This window comes from Monodelphis domestica, chromosome 1 (genome assembly GCF_027887165.1).
Source record: "Monodelphis domestica isolate mMonDom1 chromosome 1, mMonDom1.pri, whole genome shotgun sequence".
Taxonomy (NCBI): domain Eukaryota; kingdom Metazoa; phylum Chordata; class Mammalia; order Didelphimorphia; family Didelphidae; genus Monodelphis; species Monodelphis domestica.
The window spans coordinates 314,539,965-314,563,946 of record NC_077227.1 but is presented as its reverse complement, the minus strand read 5'-3'; the positions used below and the strand labels follow the sequence as shown (position 1 = coordinate 314,563,946).

The window sequence follows — 23,982 nt, the reverse complement described above, 5'->3', positions numbered from 1 at the left end:
GCTAAAATTGCTTATAATTATATCTGATTGCTTGTCTTTTCTTTTTGCAAATTCCTGGATATTTTAATGACACATTAATTGTACCATTCAATTTCAAGTGTAGTGGCAATGCTATTTGGTCCTAGTCTCTGCACAAAACAAAGCCTCTTTTTTTTTAATAAGGAAGCATATAAATTATATGATGAAAAGTCATTTGTCACCTGTGACTGCTAGAGGAAAATGTGACAAATTGATGGTTTATTCAACTGAAATAAAAAGTAAAGTATTTTTAGATATTAGAAAAGATTGTTTTTGTAACATTGCAATTATCTAAAAATTCACTCAATACAGGAAAATTTGCCTCCTGCCAAGTTACTGTTTTGACCAATAAAAATAATCAGGCAAGTTTAGAAATCTTATCTTCTAATACAATTAGTGCTTCTTCTGCCAGCCTGTAGGTGGCTTTATCTTCCTTAAAAATCTTGGGGGGGGGTTGGAGCTGGGTAGCTGGGTAGCTCAGTGGATTGAGAGTCAGGCCTAGAGATGGGAGGTCCTAGGTTCAAATCTGGCCTCAGATACTTTCCAGCTGTGTGATCCTGGGCAAGTCACTTAACCTCCATTGCCTAGCCCTTACCACTCTTCTGTCTTGGAACCAACACACAGTATTGACTCCAAGATGGAAGGTAAGGGTTAAAAAAAAACAAAAACAAAAAAAACTTCAGCACAGAGGTTTTAGGAATCTACTTGGTGGTGGCTCAGTGGACAGATAGCCAGGTCTGGAGATGGGGGGTCCTGGGTTTAAAATCTGACTTCTGACACTTCCTAGATGTGTGAACTTGGTCAAGTCACTTAACCTCTTATTGTATGGACCTTATTGCTCTTCTGCCTTGGAACTAATGCTTAGTGTCAATTCTAGGACAGAAGGTAAGGGTTAAAAAAAGCTGGGGGGGGGGAGCATTTGCTGTTATGTGGGATAGTATTTATTAAATAAAAGCTTTATATTTTCAGTTATTTGGATGAGGATCTCCTGGACATATTAGATGAAACTTGCTTTATTAACTTCATATAACAAATATATACCAGTATCTTTATGGATCAGAAAATTACCAGCTGGTTAAGATTAGAATAGTTGAACCTGGCCACATGTCTCCTTGTTCTGAAAAGGATAGATAATGTTATTAGCTCTGGCAAGAGAAATAGCTGCTGCTAATATGGTGAATTACTTTTTCTCTTTGAATTTGAATTTTTCATCAGAGTTTGTGTCCCACATATAGGTTGTGATAGGAGTAATTTTCAATAACAGACTTTTTCCAACACTCAAAGCACATCTTTATGAAACTCTATGCTGTTATTGCCTCCTTTTTATAGATGGAAAAACAGATTCAGAGAACTGATTTGCCGAAGACCATAGTTCTCTGCTGACTGCAAATCCAACTTTTGCTTTTATATTATGCTTTTATTTTTATTGGAAATTGACATATTTGTAAGCCAAGGGAAATGTTGATCCAATCGTCAATGGTCATTTGGTATTCCCCATTGATGTTCATGAAGTAGTTCCCTCAAATAATCTTATAGCCATACTCGTTATCAATGGTTCTTAAAGGGTATGCTGTTATACATAAGTGTGCAATGAGTTTCTTTAGGTGTGTTCCAAATTGCATGGCAGTTGGATTTACAGTCACATACAGACTCACATGTCCTGGGCAACCTATGATCCTGAAATTGTTGATAAACAATTTGTCTTTGAGATCAATGTATTTTGCTTGTATTCTTGTGTTCTTTTAACATTGTTTTTTGCTTCTCTTGTCAGATTGTCTTTTACTTCAGTATAATTCTATTCTAAATCAGTTCTATTTTGGAGACATTCACCACTGTGGCCTCAAGGTTTTTTAAAATTCTAATTATTTCTGCTATGCAAGCCATAAATCTGCAATTTTTCCCTCTTTTAACTTTTCAAGATTCAGAATCCACATATATATACACAATATACACAGCATAGATAATGTTAATTAATGTGCAAGCTGCAGGGATACCTTTCTTGAGTTTCATACTTCTGCTATATCTCATCAGATGTTGGTTCAATTTTCTTTGTTCTGCAATACTTATTTAGAGACATTTGCAATTTAGAAGTCTTGCTGGTCATTATACTTTCTATTTTAATACCTTTCCTGTTTTATTTGTTTGTGCTTTAAGATTTTAATCAAGGTTTCTTCCTCCTGAAGTCTAGAATAGTTATAGTTTTTTATTTATATATATATATATATATTTATCACTTATTTCCTGATCCTTTCCCTTTTGGTGGTAGGTCCTGGGAATTGGACCCTAAAGCTATCTCAGTCTCCTCTATTCTTGAGGAATTCACTGGCTTCAGTACTCAGGGGCACAAGACTGGTCCAAATCACTCCAAGGGAGTTTTTGAGAGTAGAAACTGGAAAAAGCATCTAGTCTTCCATTTGTTGGTCCCATGACCCAGAAGTATCTCTAAATGCATGATTTTAATGGTTTAACTCAGTTATGGCAAACCTTTTGGAGAAAGAGTGCTGGGCCCTGCCCCCATTCCACATCCCAACTCAGTGCTGTGCCCTTACCTGTCCCCCCTTACTTCACATAGGGGAGGGAGGAATCACTCCCACTGGACTGCTGGGTGAAGGGTTGGGTGAAGTGAGGAATGTCCTCAATGAGTATAGAGAGAGGGAGGGGAGTGACCCAAACACTTTGCTCCTTTCCAGCTCTGTGGCCTGTGAGCTGCCCACCTTACCAGCTGTGAGCTCCCATTGAGCTTCTGGGCAGAAGAGTCAGGGGATATGAAAAAAAATGTTAGGCATGGTGGAGGGGGGGGGGTGGTAGGAAGCAACTCCACCTGATTCTCTCTGCCTTTCTAGTAACAAACTCTGGGAGGGGTGGAGGGGTGGCATGTGCCCCCAGAGAGTGCTTCTGTGTGCTATCTTTGGCACTGGTGCCATAGGTTCACTATCACTGGTTTACCTTCTCAGTTTTCCCCTCATATAGGGAGGACTGGGGGAGAAGGGACAGTCCCAATTGTGACATACCAGTGATTCACTAGTTTTGTTTGCTTTTCAAGGGTTCTAAGGCAGTAACTGGTTGGAAGACAAGGTCTTACTTCAACTCCTAGATTTACAATTTGTGATTTTTGAGCACTAACATTTATTGAGGGAGTGAGGAAATAATAAAAATAGAAGGGCACAAAGAGAGCCTGATGCCCACCATAATGAATGTATTGTTCACTGTCTCATAGAGATAGAGGTCTACTCTTAAGGCTTTGAATGGAATCTGCAAAACATTTTCCCAGAGCCAGCTTCATCTCACTGGGAATTTGAAGAATGGTCCTCATGGCTCAGAGAATGCAAAGTGAGCAAATGGCAAAACAAGAGTGCCATTATATTTGTTCATGGCTTGAATTTCTGGCTTAATTTTAAATTTTCCTCTAGATCTGAAAACCTGATGACAATATAGGTTCACGAGATAATACATGTAAAGTGCTTTTTAATCCTTAAAGCACTATAGAAATGTTAGGTAACTAATATCAGACAGGCTAACTTTACTCAAGGGCTTTTGTTCAGTACTTCCTACACTAGGGTACCTTTCATCAAGGAGATGGATTAGCAAGCAAGAGCCAAAGACTATAAATAAGCCACTACAACTTTCTCTGTGTGATTTCATCTTTATTAAGGCAAAGAGATTTTTATTTTTGGTTTTTAAAGTAAATGTTTGACTTTAAACAAGGAAATAACCTGTTTTCTTTCTTTTTTCTTTTCTGATGCTTAATATTTAATATTCTGGGACTATACATTTCCAGACAAAGGATGGTTCTTTAGAGACATCCTAGTCAATTCAAAAGACCTTTGATGTCTTTATTTGGCCTCCATCCAGACATTTTGGCTTTCACTTTTCTTCCCTTATTGATGCTTCCTTTTAGAATCATTAATGGGAAAGATTTTGCTCTGAGGTGACCAGTATTACAGCACACATTTGGCTAAATATTTTTACTAACCAATTAAGGTCTCCCATTGAGGAAACAGTATGTTGGATTCAGGTGTTAATAAATGAATTTTAGTTGAGGTGGCTAAATTGTTGGAGATGAAAGTCCTATAGATAATCCTTGCCTTGGGAATAGGCATTTAGATCATAGGATCATTTTTTCAGATTCGTAAGGGATCTTAGAGATCATCCAGGCTAATCTGTTAATTTCATAGATAAAGAAGCTGAATCCCAGAGAAGTTGAGGCTTACCCAAGTTGATACAGGTAGTGACTGCTAGTAAGTGTTTGAATTCAGGTCCCATGAGTCCAGGTTCATTGCTTTAGATTTAAGAAGAAAGAAGATGGGCCATCAGATACTGAGGGACCTTTCTCCCAAGCTATTGCTGTGTGCTGATGTAGCATTTGGAATTTAATAAAAGGGTAAACTGAGGTAAATCTCTATCTCAATTTCATTTATTAGCAGGGATTTGCTGCCTGATAACAAATGGGCCAATAGTTTGCCACCATTAATGGAAAAGACCTGGAGCAAAAGAGCAGTTCCCCTGTTATAGATTTTGGGGACTACAGAACAGGGTAGATGACAGCATGGGATAAAGACATTATTGATTACAGAAGTGAGGTACAGGAAGCAAACCTGTTTAGTTGGAAATTTGGTAACGGGAGCTAGGAATGGCCTAATTTCTTTTCTCATGAGGCTAAGAAATGCTCATTGTTTGAGTGCAGGAGTGAGATAGCAGCCCAGATCTTTGGACAGCAGACTAGACATCCTTGAAGGATAGCTTGGTGGTAAAAAGATATCGGGCTGGACACACTTGTTCACATGGATTCTCCAAGGTCGGTTAAATTCCTTGATGCAAGGAGATCTGGATTTTTAAACTTAATCCATTGCAGACTTGTTGAACTCTATATGGAGTTCAGAGATTTGAGCAGTTACAGGACAAAAGAAATCGATAAGAAAATGATGCAGGATCACTTTTAATCTTTTCACTGGGCCAACTCATTAAGTAAGAACAAGGGTAGCTAAGTGGCATAGTAGATAGAGAGATGGGCCTGGAGTCCAGAAGACCCGAGTACAAAGCTAGCCAGACACTAGCTGTTTGACCTTGGGGAAGTCACTGAACTTCTGTCTCCATCAGTTTCCTCAACTGTAAAGTGGGGATTATAATGACAGCTGCCTCCCAGGGTTGATGTGAGGATAACAACACAGTGCTTAGCAAAGTGCCTCACACATATTAAGCATTTTATAAATATTAGCTACTATTATTATTGGGTGATTGAGTCAGCACTCTCTTGACATTCCCATTTGAGATTTTAGTAGTCCTTATCTTTTGTGGCATTATTTTATTCTGTCCCCCAAAGACACAAAAAGCCAGTGAAATGAAAAGGGAAGAAGACTGAATTAATACATTTTCCTTTCTGCACCTCCTTGGCTGTTTTGGTGAATGTCCTCTGCAAATTGTCATGGTCAAAATGTTACCTAACAGCTAACCTAAAATGGCTGGCTCCTGTAAAACTCAGCTGAGAGGAAAGTTCTTTTGCTTCATGACATTGGGGCAAGGAAAACACACAGAATCATGTCTAAAACAGCTGCCAGGTTGTTACCAGGGGAAAGCTTAACGGTAGTTGGGTGGTATATATAAAAGTAGTATAGGAATACGGAAAATGAAGTTTGGGAACTTAGCAAAACCCAGGAAGCTCTGATCTGAAAACGGACCACTCCCCAAAGGTTATTCTTTCCCTGGGTCCTCAGAGGACAAAATACAGCCTCAGCCTAGAGACTCGGCTTTCAGATTTACTGGTGGCAACCTTTACTGTAGCAGCTCAGAACTGTTCTCGTTAAGTAGGTCCATCACCGGATAAAAAGAGCTGGAACTGGTGGGTAATTAAAAAGCAAACAAGCTTGTCCTGAGGGGAGCAATTATGATTAAAATAACTGTTGGCATAAACAATGGCTCAGAATGCATTTGATTTACCAAGGGAGAATCATGCTTTTGTGGAGAGATTTTTGTCCACTAATAGAACCAGCTGTAACAGGGGCTTATGGTCAGGGTGATCACCTCTTTTTCTATCTGCTACTTGCACATTTTCCTTATTCTCTTCTCCTGTTCTAAGGCAACCAAAGGGTATGTTTTGATACTTTCCTATCAATTATTGAAATTGTAACATCTTTTTCATCAATTAACTAAATAGTTCTCTAATACAGTACCAAAAGTTTATTAAATATTTCTTATTTTAAAAGAGAGAGAATTCCCTTTCCCTGTAAGCTTTAGATTATCTCTCTATGAAACTCTCTAATTTTCTAGGCTTAAATAAGGAGAAGGGAACAAGTATTTTTTTAATTAAATTTTTTTTCAATTACATTTGGAAACAATTTTTGACGTTTTCCAGTTCAGAAAACATCCCTACCTCATTTCCTGCCCCTCCCCAAGTTGGTAAATAGTCTGATAAAAGTTATACTAGTACTTTCTTTTTTAATTAAGTTTATTTATTTAATTAATTTAGACTATTTTCCCATAGTTACATGAGTCATATTCTTTCCCTCCCCTCCTCCCACGCCCTCCTGTAGCCAAAGAGTAATTCCACTGGGTTTTACATGTGTCATTGATCAAGACTTATTTCCATATTATTAATTTTTGCACTAGGATCATCATTTAGAGTCTACATCCCCATCAACTCATGTGATCAAGCAGTTGTTTTTCTTCTGTGTTTCTACTCCCACAATTCTTCCTCTGGATGTGGATAGTGTTCTTTCTTGTAAATCCCTCCAAGTTGTTCAGGATCACTGCATTGCCACTAATGGAGAAGTCCATTACATTCAATTGTGCCACAGTGTTTCAGTCTCTGTTTACAATGTTCTCCTGGTTCTCCTCCTCTTACTCTGCTTCACTTCCTGGAGGTTGTTCCAGTTCACATGGAATTCATCCAGTTCATTATTCCATTGACAACAATAGTATTCCATCACTACCAGATACCACAATTCAGTCATTCCCCAATTGAAGGGCATCCCCTCATTTTCCAATTTGTTGCCACAAGGAGGGTGGCTATAATTATTTTTGCACAAGACTTTTTCCATATTATCTCTTTGGGGTATAAACCCAGCAGTATACCAGTGCTTTTTGGCAATACATATGAGAAGGGAACAAATATTAAGCACCTACTATGTGCTAGACACTGCGATTACTGCTTTACAAATATTATTTCATTTGATCCTCACAACAACTTCATGAGGTAGGTGCTATTATAATCTCAATTTTATAGTTGAGGAAACTGGGTCAGACAAAAGCTAAGCAACTTGCCAGAGTTACACAACTAGAAAGTATCTGAGACTGAATTTGAATTCAGGCCTCCCTAAGTGTGGGCTAAGCACTCTCTTCACAGTTCCAGCTACTGCTATTTATTAAAACTATAACATGGTATATGAATGTATTGGAATATTATTGTGATATAAGAAACACTATGATGACTACAGAAAGGCATAGAAAGATTTATGTAAACTGATGCAAAATGAGCCATGAAAGCATAATACATAATGACTATAACAATGTAAATAGAAAGAACAACCAAAGCCCATTGAAAATGAAAATGCACAACCTCAAAGAATATGAAAAGACTCTTTCGAAGATAAGAAGTCTATGTGTGTAGAAATATTGGTATTTTGGTGATTTTAAAACATCTTTTGTTTCTTTAGAAAAAAATTTTTATGTGAGATAGTTTTCTGAGGCAGAGAAGAAATATAGGGATACATTTATATAATATAACAGTAGCTACAGTGTCTGAGATGGTTCTCTGGGGCAGAGAAGAAACACGGGAATACATTTATATGATGCAACAGTAGCTATAGTCTCTGGAGGCGAGGTTATTGGAGCTAGCTGCCTTCTTGTTAGAGTAGAAAAATTAGGTGCACACTATCTAGATAGAAGTTTGGTTTAGGCTCAAGGAACTCTGTAGAATCTTAGCAAATAACTTCCAAGAAAACATGATTGAACAATTAGTTCAGTCACTGGGGCAGCAAGGTGGCTCAGCAGACAGTCCTGGGTTCAAATGTAGCCTCAGATACTTCCTAACTGTGTGACCCTGGGCAAATCAGTTAACCATATTGCCTGGCCTTTACCACTTTTCTGCTTTAGAACCAATACTTGGTAAAAGTAAACCAAAAAAAGAAAGGAAAAAAGAAAAGAAATTCATACCCTATGAGCATAACTATGTATAGAGTGCCCCTGAGGCAATTCTCTATGCAAAAGAAACAATGGAGCTTGTTTCTGGGAGAATCTTGATGACAGAAATGCCTTCAGAGCATGCACAGACATTCTGCTAACCATATGGTTGGAAAACAGACTCTGGCTGCAATGGCAAAGCAGCAACTTGGGGAGCATTCAAAGGGCCTTAGTTGTTTTTCAGTTTGTTTTCTCTGTGTTACTTCTTCCTGGTCAATGGCACCCAGTGAGGGGCAAGGGGCCAGGAGGCATTCAGAAAAAGAGGCTTGAATATAATAATATAACAACCTATGATTATTTGAAGAAAGAGAGGATTTGCAGGACAAGCCAGGCATGCAGACCAAGGGAAGGATCTGTCTGTCAATCAAGGAGAAGATTCCAAACAGAATGTTCCCAGGCGGAGGCAGCTGGGGGAGCCTGGCGAGAGAGGAGAGGAGAGGAACCGGGACTTTGGCTCTGGGTTTACTGGCCAGGAGAGAAACTTCTTCCCTGGGGTTTTCCTGACTTAGGCTGAGAGAGAGAGAGACCTTTGTGGTTTTTGAACAGTCTGGACTTGAATTACTCAAGCAGAGATTATCTGACTAAAGAAAGAAGAAAAGAAGAAAAATACTGTCCTCCATCTCTCTGGCTGTCTCTGAGTCACAACTGGGACTAGACTGACATTTTCCATAATTCCTCCTATACTTCATTATAGATTAGGGAAACCCTCATCCCTCTCACCTCAGTTCTCCATCCTGTTTCCCAATAAACCTCCTCACCTGAGAAAGGAAGAGTGAAGAATATTTCTCTGAAATCTCATAGTTCCCCTGAGTTACTTAGAAGGTGGCTGACTAAGATCGTGGGAGGGAAAAGGGAGGCAGAAGGGCCTCCGGTGGAAGAGTGGGAGGTGAAGGGTAGGAAATAATTTGACTTATTAGCCAATAGTGATCAATAGGCAGCTCCAGAGCACCCCTTTAGCAGTATCCATCCCTCTCATTATCTCTCATCTATCTCCATAACAAATAGGCATCCCTGAAGGTTCCCCTTAGCAGCTCTCTAGCCACTGCCAGAGTATCCAGTACCACAACCAGAAATAGTTCCACACAGATCATCCATTTTATTACAGGGGATAAGAGTTAATTGATGTTCATTGGTTAAAACAGGGTGCCAATCACTGATGGCTACCAGACACTATTAGACCCAGAATGGGAGCTTATGACAACAGCAGTAGAGACACTCACTTCCTTAGAGGTACCGCTTGACCAATGAGAGAGATAGCAGCTTGATTCAGGCATAGTAAACCCAAAGAGATGTTTGATTTTTTAAAAAAGTAATTTACTTTATTAAAATTTCTTTTTTACAAGAATTTATCTTATTCATCTTTCCTACTACCTCCTAGTGAAAAATAAAATCCTTGAGAAATACTCATAGTCGGCAAAACTAATTTCTATGTTGGCCATTTAAAAAAATCTATATCTCATTCTTCTCTTTAAATCTATTATCTTGGGAGCAGCTGGGTGGCTCAGTGGATTGAGAGCCAGGCCTAGAGATGGGAGGTGCTACGTTCAAATTTGACCTCAGACACTTCTCAGCTGTATGATCCTGGGTAAGTCACTTATTCCCTACTGCCTAGCTCTTACCATTCACTCTTCTGGTTCTCAGACAGAAAACAAAGGTTTAAAACAAAATCTATCATCTTTCTGGGAAGAGGTGGGTGGTGTTTTTCAGTTCTCTGGCAGAGTTCTAAAGTATCGCAAAGTTGTATTCTTTTGTAATGTTATTTGTCTTTGCAATGTTTCATTATAATGTTGTTCTAGTTCTTTTTTTTTTTCTTTCTTGAAACCCTTACCTTCTGTCTTGGAGTCAATACTGTGTATTGGCTCCAAGGCAGAAGAGTGGCAAGGGCTAGGCAATGGGGGTTAAATGACTTGCCCAGGGTCACACAGCTGGGAAGTGTCTGAGGCCAAATTTGAACCTAGAACCTCCCATCTCTAGGCCTGGCTCTCAATCCACTGAGCCACCCAGCTGACCCCTGTTGTTCTAGTTCTGATTGCTTCACTCGGCATCAGTTTATAGAAGTCTTCCCAACTTCTTCAGAAATTGTTCATTTTATAATTTCTTCTTTCTTTTTGAAATATGAGCATAATCAAGAAAAACAAATCCCCCCATATTTCCTTGATCAAGGCCCAATAGTGATATCCCTGGGTCAAAGAACATTCACAATTTAGAAACTTTAAAGGCACAATTCCAGATTGCTTTCAAGTCAGTTTCAATTGCTTACTTAAGTTGGGAAGAACTGAGTTCAAATCCAGCCTCACATATTTAATAACTGTGTGACCTTGAGCAATGGGCCAATCTTTGTCTGCTTTCATTTCCTTCACTGTAAATATGGATAATAACAAGTGTTGTTGTGAGGTTCAAAAGAGATAGTATTTGTAAAGAGCCCAGTACAGTGCCTAGCATATAGTACATTGAAATGTTTATTCTCTTTCCTTTACACTCAAGAGTTTGCTAGTATACCACCTCACCCCTTCCCCCCACCTCAATCTCTCCAATAATGGTAATTTTCTATTTTTGTCAGCTTTGCCAATCTGATGAGAGTGAGGTGGACCTCAGAGTTGCCTTAATTTGCATTTCTTTAGTTATTAACAGTGTTAAGTGTTTTTTTTTAATTTGACTATAAATAGCTTGTGTTTCTTCCTTGAGAACTGTCTGCTCATATTCTTTTATTCTTACGAATTCAAATCAGTTCCTTAACATTTTTTTTAAACCCTTTCCTTCCTTCTTGGAATCAATACTGTGTATTGGTTCCAAGGCAGAAGAGTGGTAAGGGCTGGGCAATGGGGGTCAAGTGACTTGCCCAGGGTGACACAGCTGGGAAGTGTCTGAGGCCAGATTTGAACCTAGGACCTCCCATCTCTAGGCCTGGCTCTCAATCCACTGAACTACCCAGCTTCCCCATCCTTAACATGTTTTTGAAATGAGACTTTTATTAGAAAAAATTGCTGCAAATATTTTCTCCAGTTAACTATTTCTCTTACACTTAAGACTATCTCTCTCTCTCTCATATGTATATATATGTATATGTATATATATGTATACACACACACACACACACACACATATATATATATGTTGGATTTGTTTGTGCAAAGATGTTTAAATTTTATGCGGATAAAGTGTCTTTTTTATCTTCTCTGATCCTTTCTATTCCTTACCTGCTTATGAATTCTTTCCTTATCCATAAGTTGAAAAGGTATTTTCCCTCATAATCTTCTAATTTATTTAGGAGGTTCTCTTTCATATCTGGGTTATATATTCATTTGAAGTTTATCTTTATATATAGTATTGTTGTGGGGGTGAAGAGGTGCACCCCCTTGGATTCAGGAAGGATACCTTTCTGCAAGAATGCAAGACTCCAAAACAGCTTAAAAATAAAAAGCAAAATTTATTTATTTAGAAAGTAATGTTGAAAATGGCCAGGAGGATGGTGCAGGTGGAACAGCAAGATGGAAGGCTGGTCCTTGGGAGGACAGCATGGATGGAAAAGCGCTCCCCAGGCGACATCAATTCTGGGCATTTTATACTCTTTACAACAGATGCTGTGTCATGGTGAGGACGTGACTCTAGAGTGGTAAATCCTCAGGCATTTGGTCAGGGGTTTGGTTATCTGACTGGGGTCTGCCTGGAGACATAGGGAATGACCCTCATAAAAGATTCTTTAGTTTTAGGGAACAGACAGAGGTCTGAGATGTAGCCAGATAGTACTGAGGTGTAGCCTGGAGGTACATCTCTCTGTCCATCTTAAATCTAAAGGAGGACAATCATCTCAGGATCCTATAGGGGTCATTGGATGTTTTAGGTTAGGAGTCACGAGGATGTAAGGGAGCAAAGGAATTTCCCTGATAATAGTTTGCCTGAGCTTCTGGAGGTACAATGCCCATGTCAGTATGAAGTGTTAGCTTAAATCTAATTTCAGCCAGCTACTGTCAAATTTTCCTAGAAGGTTTTTGACAAATGGTGAGTCTTTTACCCTGGTATCTAGGTTTATTGGACACTAGACTACTAGATTAATTTGTATATTATGTACCTAACCTATTCCACTGATTGACATATCTTTTTTATTTTAAATTTTATTTAGTCAATTTAGAACATTATTCCTTGGTTTCAAAAATCATATTTTTTCCCTCCCTCCCATCCCCCTCCTATTGCCATAGCAAACACACAATTTTACTGGGTATTATGTGTATCCTTGATCAGAACCTATTCCCGTGTTGTTGAAGTTTGCACTAGGATGTTCATTTAGAGTTCTTTCTCATAGAACCCTCCAGGTTGTTCAGGATCACTGCATTGCCACTAATGGGGAAGTCCATTACATTTGATTGCACCACAGTGTAATCAATCTCTGTGTACAATGTTTTCCTGGTTCTGCTCCTCATCACTCTGCATCAATTCCTGGAGGTCATTCCAGTTCCCATGGCATTCCTTCACTTTATTATTTCTTTGAGCACAATAGTATTTCGTCACCAACAGATACCACAGTTGTTCAGCTATTCCCCAATTGGAGGGCATCCCCTCATTTTCCAATTTTTTGCCACCACAAAGAGCACAGCTATGAATATTCTTATACATATATTTTTCCTTATTATCTCTTTGGGGTACAAACCCAGCAGTGCTATGGCTGGATCAAAGGGCAGACAGTCTTTTAGTGCCCTTTGGGCATAGTTCCAAATTGCCCTCCAGAATGGTTGGATCAATTCACAACTCTATCAGCAATGCATTAATGTCCCAACTTTGCCACATCCCCTCCAGCATTCATTACTTTCCTTTGCTGTCATGTTAGCCAATCTGCTAGGTGTGAGGTGGTACCTCAGTTATTTTTATATGCATCTCTCTGATTATAAGAGATCTAGAACACTTTTTTATGTGCCTATTAATGGTTTTGATTTCTTTAACTGAAAATTGCCTATTCATTTCCCTTGCCCATTTATCAATTGGCGGATGGCTTGATTTTTTGTACAATTGATTTAGCACTTTGTAAATATGAGTAATTAGACCTTTGTCAGAGGTTTTTGTTATGAAGATTGTTTCCAATTTGTTACTTCCCTTCTAATTTTGGTTGCATTGGTTTTGTTTGTACAAAACCTTTTTAATTTAATGTAATCAAAATTATTGATTTTACATTTTGTGATTTTTTTCTAACTCTTGCTTGGTTTTAAAATCTTTACTTTCCCAAAGATCTGACATGTATATTCTGTGTTCACCTAATTTACTTATAGTTTCCTTCTTCATGTTCAAGTCATTCACCCATTCTGAGTTTATCTTGATGTAGGGTGTGAGATGTTGATCCAAACCTAATCTCTGCCATACTGTCTTCTAATTTTCCCAGCAGTTTTTATCAAATAGTGGATTTTTGTCCCCAAAGCTGTGATCTTTGGGTTTATCATAGACAATCTTGCTGAGGTCACTTACCCCAAGTCTATTCCACTGATCCTCCTGTCTCTTAGCTAGTACCATATTGTTTTGATGACTACTTCTTTATAGTTTAGTTTGAGATCTGGTACTGCAAGGCCACCTTCCTTCACATTTTTTTTTCATTATTTCCCTGGATATCCTTGATCTTTTGTTCTTCCAAATGAACTTTGTTATGGTTTTTTGTAATTCAGTAAAAAAGTTTTTTGATAGTTCAATGGGTATGGCACTAAATAAGTAAATTAATTAGGGTAGGATTATCATTTTTATTATGTTAGCTTGTCCTACCCATGAGCAGTTAATATTCGTCCAATTGTTTAGATCTAGTTTTAATTGTGTGGAAAGTGTTTTGTAGTTGTGTTCATATAGTTCCTGTGTTTGTCTCAGCAGATAGCTTACCAAGTATTTTATATTGTCTAGGGTGATTTTAAATGGAATTTCTCTTTCTAATTCCTGCTGCTGAGATGTGTTGGAGATATATAGAAATGCTGATGACTTATGTGGGTTTATTTTGTATCCTGCAACTTTGCTAAAGTTGTTGATTATTTCGACTAGCTTTTTAGTTGATTCTCTAGGATTCTTTAAGTAGACCATCATATCATCTGCAAAGAGTGATAGCTTGGTCCCCTCATTGCCAATTTTAATACCTACAATTTCTTTTTTCTTCTCTAACTGCTACTGCTAGTGTTTCTAGTACAATGTCAAATAATAGAGGTGATAATGGGCATCCTTGTTTTACTCCTGATCTTATTGGGAATGCATCTAGTTTATCCCCATTGCAGATGATGTTGGCTTATGGTTTTAGGTAAGTATTGTTTATTATTTTTAGGAAAGGACCTTCTATTCCTATAATTTCTAGTATTTTCATTAGGAATGAGTGTTGTATTTTGTCAAAGGCTTTTTCTGTGTCTACCGAGATAATCATGTGATTTTTGTTTGCTCTAATATTGAACCATCCTTGCATTCCTGGTACAAATCCCACCTGATCATAGTGAATAACCCTTGTGATGATTTGCTGGAGTCTGTTTGCTAGTATCCTATTTAAGATTTTTGCATTTATGTTCATTAAGGAGATTAGTCTATAGTTTTCTTTCTGTTTTTGACCTGCCTGGCTTTGGAATCAGTACCATATTTGTGTCATAAAAGGAATTTGGTAGAACTCCCTCTTTGCTTATTATGTCAAATAGTTTGTATAGTATTGGGATTAGCTGTTCTTTGAATGTTTGATAGAGTTCACTTGTGAATCCATCAGGCCCTGGGGATTTTTTCATAGGGAAATTCTTTGATGACTTGTTCAATTTCTTTTTCTGATATGGAATTATTTAAGAATTCTATTTCTTCTTCTGTTAATCTAGGCAATTTGTATTTTTGTAAATATTTATCCATATCACTTAGACTGGCATATTTATTGCCATATAGTTGGGCATAATAGTTTTTAATGATTGCCTTAATTTCCTCTTCATTAGAGGTGAGGTCTCCCTTTTCATCTTGGATACTATCAATTTGGTTTTCTTTTTTCCTTTTTTTAAGTTAGATTGACCAGTACTTTGTCTATTTTATTTGTTTTGCAGAGAGTACCAGTTTCTATTCTTATTTATTAAATCAATAGTTCTTTGACTTTCAATTTTATTAATTTCTCCTTTGTTTTTTAGGATCTCTAATTTAGTCTTCATCTGAGGATTTTAAATTTGTTCACTTTCTAGTTTTTATATCTGCATGCCCAATGCATTAACCTCTGCTCTCCCTAATTTGTTAATATATGAACTCAAGGATATAAATTTCCCCCTGAGTACTGCTTTGGCTGCATCCCATAGATTTTGAAAGGATGTCTCATCATTATAATTTTCTTAAATGAAATTACTATTTCTATGATTTGTTCTTTAACCAATTTTTGGAGAATCATATTGTTTAATTTCCTATTAATTTTTGATTTGCCTCTCCATGTACCCTGACTAATTATTATTTTCATTGCATTGTGGTCTGAGAATGTCACATTCATTATTTCTGCTCTTTTGTACTTGTTTGCAAAGTTTTTATGCCCTAATACATGGTCAATCTTTGTGAATGTACTATGTGCTACTGAAAAGAAGGTGTATTCCTTTTTGTCCCTATTTATTTTTCTCTACATATCTACTAACTCTAATTTTTCTAAGATTTCATTCACTTCTCTTATCTCTTTCTTACGTATTTTTTGGTTTGATTTCTCTAGTTCTGATAGAGGAAGGTTCAGGTCTCCCACTAGTATAGTTTTTCTATCTATTGCATCCTTGAGCTCCACTAGTTTCTCCTTTAGAAATTTGGATGCTATGCCAGTTGGTGCATACATGTTAAGTACTGATATTTCCTCATTGTCTGTACTGCCTTTTATCTGGATGTAATTATTTCTTCCCTATTTCTTTTAACTAGATTTATTTTTACTTTTGCTTTGTCAGATATCATGGCTGTGACTCCTGCCTTCTTTTTATCAGTTGATGCCCAATAGATTTGGCTCCATCCTCTTTCTTTCACTCTATGCGTATTTACCTTCCTCGTGTGAGTTTCTTGCAGACAGCATATGGTAGGGTTTTGGATTCTAATCCACTCTGCTATTTGCTTGCATTTTATGGGTGAGTTCATTCCATTCACATTCAGAGTTATGATTACCAACTGTATATTTCCCAGCATTTTGATTTCTACTCCTAGTCCTGCCTTTTCTTTCACTATTTCCTTCTACACCAATGTTTGTTTTTAATCAGCCCCCTAGTTCTCACCCTTATTTTACTTACCTTTCTATCCCCCTCCCTTCTTATTCCCCCCTTATTTACTTTGCAGTCTTTTTAAACTACCCTCCCACTCTCTCCCTCCCTTGTATTGCTTCCCTCCCCACCAACCCATTTGTTACCCCTCTACTTCCCTAGAGAGCGCAAATCTATCCTTTGCCCCAATGTATTTGTTTGTTCTGCCCTCTTTGAGTCAATGTCAATGCACTTAAGAATTGAGTATTTCCCATCTCCAATCTCTTTACCCTTCTGGTGTATTGATGTTCTCCCCCTCCCTCCCCCCAGGCCATGCACTTCTTTGTGGCATAAAAATTTACCCCATTTTGTTTCTTTTCCCATTTCTCTTAATAAACTCTCATTGTGTGTGTATGTGTGTGTATGCATACATATATCTATATACATATTTATATCTTGGCATTTCATCCTATACAGTTTGTCGCTGTTCCCTCTAAGTATAATTCTCCTAGCTACCCAGGTGTTAATAACAATTCTTAAGAGTTATCAATATCCCAATATCCTCTCTTCTTGTAGGGATACATATCATTTTAACTTATTGGATTCCTTAAGAAAAGTTCTCCCCCCCCCCCCCTTTCTTAATTTCCTTTTGATGATTCTCTTGAATTCTGTGTTTGGGCATCAAATTTTCTGTTCAGGTCTGGTCTTCTCTTTACAAATGCTTGGAATTCTTCTGTTTTTTTTTTTAAATGACCATACTTTCCCCTGTAAGAATATAGTCAGTTTTACTCAGTGGTTGATTCTTGGTTGTAGACCTAGTTTCCTTGCTTTCTGGAATATCATATTCCATGCCTTTCAGTCCTTCAGTGTATCCTCACTGTAGTTCCATGGTATCTGAATGACTTCTTCTTAGCAGCTTTAAATATTTTTTCCTTGGTCTGATAGTTCTTGAATTTGACTATAACATTCCTGGGTGTTGTCAGTTGGGGATTAAGTACAGGAGGTGATCTGTGGATTCTTTCAATCTCTACTTCCCCTCTTGTTCTGGAATGTTGGGGCAGTTTTCTTGGATATTTCATGTAGGATGATATCCAGGCTTTTTCTTTTGTCATGGTCTTCCAGTAGACCAGTGATTCTGAAGTTGTCTCTCCTGGAACCATTTTCTAAATCTTCAGTTTTGAGAATGAGATGTTTCATATTTTCCTCAACTATTGTATTCTTTCGATTTTGTTTTATAATTTCCAGCTGCCTTGTCAAGTCACTTGCTTCTAATTGTTGTATTTTGGTTTTAAAACTAAATTTCATCTCTGGCTCTTTGGTCCTCCTTCTACTTCTGGTCTGATTTTCTTTGGAGATCATCTTTCATCTTCTTTACCTCATCTTTTATATCCTTTGCCTCATCTTTCATTTTCTTTGCCTCATCCTTCATCTCCTTTGCCTCATTTTCAAGCTGATTAATTTTGGCTTTCAAGACACTATTTTCTCATTTTAGTTCAAATGCCTCTGTTTCTAGATGACTTATCTTGCTTTTTAAGTTCTTTTCCCAGTTGTCTTCAGTCTCTCTTAATTGTGTTTTGAATTGTATATTGAGTTCTTCCAAAGCCTGCGTCCAATTCACTGGAATCTCTGTGTTTTTGCTTTGTGTTCCTTGATTCTCCTCTGTTACATTTGCTCTTTGTTCACAACTGCTTGATCACATAGGCTGATGGGATTATTATTGGGATTGTAGACTCTAAATGATCATCCTAGTGCAAACATTAATAATATGGAAATAGGTCTTGATCAATGACACATGTAAAACCCATTGGAATTGTGAGTCGGCTATGGGAGGGGGTTTGGGGGAAGGGAGGGAAAGAAAATAAATCATGTAACCATGGAAAAATATTCTTAATTAATTAATTAATGAAAAATGAAAAAGAAAAAAGTGTTTCATAATTGTGTTTATATAATTCCTGTATTTGTCTTGGCAAATATACTCCCAAATATTTTATATTGTCTAGAGTGATTTTATTTATTTATTTATTTTCCCTTTTATACATTTTCCATGGCTACATGATTCATGAGTCCTCCCCTGCGCCACCTCCCTTTCCTCCCTACTCCTGGAGCTGACAAGCAGTTCTGGGTTATACATGTATCATTGTGTCTAGAGTAATTTTAAGTGGAGTTTCTCTATCTAACTCTTGCTGCTGAGATTTGTTGGAAATATATAAATTGTTATATATTTCCATAGTTATTTTAAATGAAATTTCATTTTCTATCTCTTCCTTTTGGATATTATTGCTCAAGTTATTGTTATAATTTATTTTTAGCTAACTCTCTAGGGTTCTCTAAACTATCATATCATCTTCAAGAAGTAATATTTTTGCTTTCCACTCACTCTTTTCCTAGTTCTGTTGTTTTATCTAGTATTCCTAGCACTATGCCAAATAAGTGGTAACAATGGACATTCTTATTTCACTTCTAATCTTATTCAAAAGGACACTAGTTTGTCTGTTTTATGCAATGCTGTTCCTTAGTTTTATATTAAATTTACCATGTAAAGGAAAGGTCGATTTGTTTCTATTTATTTTAGTGTTTTAAAAATAGAAGTGAGTGTTGAAGCCTTTTCTTCTGTATCTTTTAATGGAATCATATAATTTTAATTGTTACTATTTAACATGGTCAATTATGTTTATAGCTTTCCCAATCTTAAACCAGATCCTTCATTCCTAGTTCAGTATAAATACAACCTGGTAATAGTATATAGTCTTTGTACTGTAGTCTCCTTGATAATATTTCATCAAAATTTTTTGCACCTGTATTCATTAGGGCTATATTATTCATAGTTCTTTTTTCCCTCTGTTTGGAGTCTGTTTAGTTTAGATATTAATATAAAATTTTGGCATAGAAGGAATTTGATAGAACTCGTTTCTTTTGCTATTTTTAATAAGCATTTTGTGTAACACTGGAATTAAACTTTCTGTGAATTTTTAATAGAATTCATTTGTTAACTATCTGATCCCATGATTGTTTTGGATGAGATTTCATTTATAAGTTGTTCAATTTCTTTTTCTGAGACTAAGTTGTTTAAATTCTCTATTTCTTATGCTGTTAATCTGGTCATTGTATATTTTTGCAAATATTTATTGATTTAAGTTAAGCTTTTAGTTTAATTGCAAATATAATTGAACATTTGGTGTAAATTCTTTTTCCATTTTTTATGTTGGTAATTTAGTTTTCCTCTGTCTTCTTTTTAACTAAATTAACTGTTTTAGGGGCCCCTTGGGTGATCAATTTCACGTGCTCTTCAGCCTGACACTTTTTCCTAGTGCCAGCCTCTGTCACAACGGAGGGGAAGGAGGAAAAGAATATGATTCTTGTAACCAAGGAATGTTCTAAAGTGCCTAGACCAAGCCAAGGGAAGTTCAGAGACCTCAGCCACAAGACCTCCTCAGAAGATTAAATCTAGCTCAGCTTCTAGCCATGAGGTCTCCTCCGAGATGAGGGGCTTCATTGGAGGATAGTGCTTTAGGAGGTAAAGGAAAGGAAGAATCAGCCTAACCACTCACCCAGGTCACTCAGGGAAGATGACTCACCTAAACTACACTACAGAACAAAAACCAGCAAGCACGCCAAGAACACCACAGGAGCCCAATGTTGCTGAGTGAGCCCAATGTCTCCCAAAGAGAGAGAGAGAGAGAGAGAGAGAGAGAGAGAGAGAGAAAGTGAGTGGAAGTGACATGAAATATATACAGTTCTTTACATCACTTCCTGCGTTTCACATGTACCAATGGTAGCTTAAGCTTGACTTAGGACAACCCAGGAAGTCTGTCAGTTGTTTCTGATTTGGCACTTGCTAGCACATGTTGGTCATAGGCTATCCTCCTCACAGTTAATCCTTAAGTGGGGATGTCTACATTCCTGGTTGCTAGAATTCTAAAGACTAAGCAGGGTGGAGTCCATCTAAAATTCACACTAATCAATTTGAGAAATACATATTCTTGTTCCTATTACTATTCAATAACCACTAGAGGGCTACCATATCTAACTTATCTAAAGTTATTTTAAGGTCCTTAATTTCTTTTTTTATTTTTTGGTTAGGCTTATTTAGTTCCGAGGGGAGTATATTGAGGTTTGTATGATTGAAAATCTATTACCCTAAAAAAGAACTACATATCCCAAGAGCCCACTGACTTCTTGTCATTAGGTACTTCCTGTAGACAGAGGATAAAGGATGTGGGCTTTGGAGGCTCCTCCTCTCGGATGTAGAATCAGCATTGATGGTGGTGAGTGGGGTTGACTAAAAAATGGCTAACCAGCATAGGCACATGGTCTTTATTTTGTATCTTCTTTATTCCTTGATTTCTAATGATCATTAATAAATCTCTTAAATATAATATTATTATTAGAGATTTAATTTTTACAGGTCCCCTAAATACTTGTATGATCCTGACTGTGTTTCCTCAGTACATGAATTCTTTCTGACTTATTAGAATATTTGCATTTTGATTCAGAAGTTTTGGATTTTGACATCACATTTCTAGGAGTTTTCACTTGAGGGTTACTTTTAGGAGGTAACTGGTATATTCTTTTCTTTTCTCCCCTCTCCCCCCATTATGTCCTCTTTTTAAAATATCTGGGCAATTTCCTTTGTGATTTCTTGAACTATATTTTCTGAGCTCTTTTGGTTTTTTGGGGGGAGGGGTGATGGTTTTTAGGTAGAACTATCTTAAGTTATTATTTCTTGATCTATTTTCAGGTCATTTGCTTTTTTAATATGAGGTATCTTGTGTTTTCTGCTTCTGTGTACTGCTTAGCTTCTACATGAATCCAGCCCTGCATTATCCTTTGGCCAGGAATTCTCTAAGAGTAAGACTAGCTGAAGGATCCTGAGTTTAGTCCTGAAAATGGCATATGGAGAGAACACAAGCTCTTTGGTAAAGAAGCCCCTTTATCTCAATACCTGGTATCACACCAGAGGGATCAAGGAACAAGCCCACTCCATCCTTCAGACTCAGATAGTATGCTAATTAGTTGGTTTGGCCATATGGTTGGGTCAAGGATGCTTTGTGTGCCTTTTCTTTGTTGGAACACATAACCTAAGCATGACCTCTTTTTTCTCCCTCTTCTCCTAGATCATCTGACATTACTTCCACTGTCTCTCCTAAGGCTAGCCCTTAATAAGTTGTTCCCTGTCCCCATCCCATAGGAGCATAGGTGAAGTGTGTCTTCCCCAAAGAGGGCCCTGGAATGGAGGTGTTATTGAGGAAGGAACACAACTAAATCTATTCCTAGGATAAAGAGTGGCTCCAAGGATGTTCCCTGATCTCTGGTCCATACTCCTTCCCCACTTCCCAACCTGGTAACCAATTAATCCAGTCTCTCTCTGTTGAGGATATGTAAATTCAGGAGGTATTCCAAGCTCCTTGTAAGAACTGTCTTGGTGAGGTGGGATAGGACAATTTCTGCTATAAGAGCTCATAACACCACCTGCTGGCATTAAGTACAAATGACAGAAGGTATAGGGCCACTGAAATCCCATCTCTCCTCTGCTACTGGGACTTCCGGTTTCAGTTTTCTAGTGGAGGGAGTAGCCAATGTGCTAAATAGTTGGTGATGGAGTCACGGATTATCGATAGGGAAGCTAGATTTAAGAAGAATTAGTCTCTTCAGCTAATTCCATTAAGCACCAGTTTTCTTGGGAAATATCCCTTGAGAAGGGACAGCCCTCACAGCCACAAAAGTCACCATCTAGATGAGATATCTGCACTTATAAACTTATAAACTGTTTTGGTGAACTGTCTTATTGGAGCTGCAAGGGATCCAAATTTCTATGGATATGAATGCACTAACTGAAGAAAAACCTTTAAGTTGTATTACAGGATTCCAATATAAGACGAGTGGCTTTATGAGGAACAGAGTAGATAATGTGGATATTCTCCAAATCTGTCAATTGAACATTCTTATTAATTTTAGAGGAAAGTCTATGTCTTTAGCTGGAAGCTTTTCCTCCTTTTCAGATCCTGTAATATTGGGATTGGATAAGGACTGACCCATAACCTCCTGTGAGAAGTTCTATGGATATAATCTAGAACCCTTCCATAACCACAGACAATGATAACCATAGACCCATGGACAACAAACACAGATCTTTTACTACTGACTCTTCCAGGGCTTTGACCACAATCCTCTTCAGGTTAGTTTTCTAGGAGTTTGGTTGGGAAATAGAAGAGCCATAAGACAATAGCTTGAGGGAATGGGAGCATAAAGTCTGATTAGGGAGATCTGGGCAAGTCTATAGATAGTAAAATGAGAATTAATGGATAAATAGAGATTAAAAAATAAAATAAAGAGAAGAATGGCTGAGAGGGAAAGTTCTTGCAACAAAATGGATGAATGAGATCAAGAATATAAATGGGGCTAGTGTTGGCAAGGAGGAGGCTCACTTCTTCAGAGATTAGTGTCAATGAGGAAGTAGGGAATGAGAATGAGGATTAAAATGTAGAGTAGGGAGAAGAGGACCTTCTGAAGGATGGTCTATTTTTCCATAAAGTAGTATATAAGGTTTTCTGCTGAGAATGAGGGTGAAGGAAGTAACTTGGAGGCATGTAATAGAAATAGTAAACACCATGACAGGGAGTTAATAAGGAAAGAACAAAAACACTGTCATACAGTGGTGAGGGACAAATAGAGATTAGATAACATAAATATGAACTCAGTTGACACTGTTTTATGATTTTCTCTAGGAATGTTTAGCAGCATTAGATAGGAACAGAAAAGACAGATAGTGAGTGTGAACAAGGATTAGTGTTTAGGAATGCATGACTGGGTAACAGGACAAAGGGGCAAGGGACTTAGAGATAGTTGATATGTACAGTTGATCTGGTCAATCATGGATAGAGTCAAGACTGAGAAGTAGGGAGGCCAGAGTAAAGGTAGAAGGACTATAAGAACAGAAAACTGGGAGCTGTGGAGAAGAAAGCCTGGGCCAAGACAAGAGTAAAAAAAAAAATGGGATGAGAAATTAAGATTAGATTTATTGGAAGTCCAGCTCCAAGCATTTTTGGTCCTTAATGGATAGAACTGGTTATTCTCTTCCATGCAGAGCTCTAGACTTCTAGAGTTTTCTCTAATGGAGAGTTACAATAAGAAGAGGATGAAGCCACTGTTTGGAACCAGAGTGAACTGTACTGGAGGCCTCATGGGTAGAGATGGTGAGGTCAGAGATTCAGGGAAAGGGAAATCTACAGAGCAGGTAGAGGCATAGCAAAGATAGAGATCTTGGCTAAAGCAAGTTATGGGGGAGACACTGAGGAAATATCAGACTGGGGGCAGTTTAAAAAGCTTCTCTTTCTTTAGGATGACTTACTCAGAGATACTGTATCTATCTCTTTGACTTTTAAGTATATTCTCTTCTGTCCCCTTTCCTGGCAATTTCTAAACCAGTACCTACAGATGCTGTCTCAATAACAGGATGACTTGAAGGGGCACCTTATGAAAAGGGAACAGATGGTGTACCTGCTCCTAGCATGGGCCTTGCCTAAAAGGCAAACCTATGAGGCACTGGTGAGTATCAACACTGCTGTCTTCTATCAGAAATGCCATCTGCACTGATAGTCTCTTTAGGGATTAGTTAGATAGTATC

At 37.6% G+C, this 23,982-nt stretch overlaps 1 protein-coding gene across 2 annotated transcripts in view; it reads left to right on the top strand.

Moving 5' to 3' along the window:
• The first annotated feature begins 22,451 nt into the window (after nt 1-22,451).
• Nucleotides 22,452-23,982, top strand: part of SEPTIN8 (septin 8) — a 138,582-nt gene continuing 137,051 nt past the window's right edge. The window contains exons 1-2 of one of the 2 annotated variants that reach the window (XM_056811157.1): nt 22,452-22,533; nt 23,784-23,903. In XM_056811157.1, the coding sequence (XP_056667135.1) occupies nt 23,893-23,903 (11 nt within the window). In that variant the 5' untranslated portion in view covers nt 22,452-22,533; nt 23,784-23,892. The remainder of the gene's footprint in view (nt 22,534-23,783; nt 23,904-23,982) is intronic. The other variant, XM_056811155.1, reaches the window with a different exon arrangement.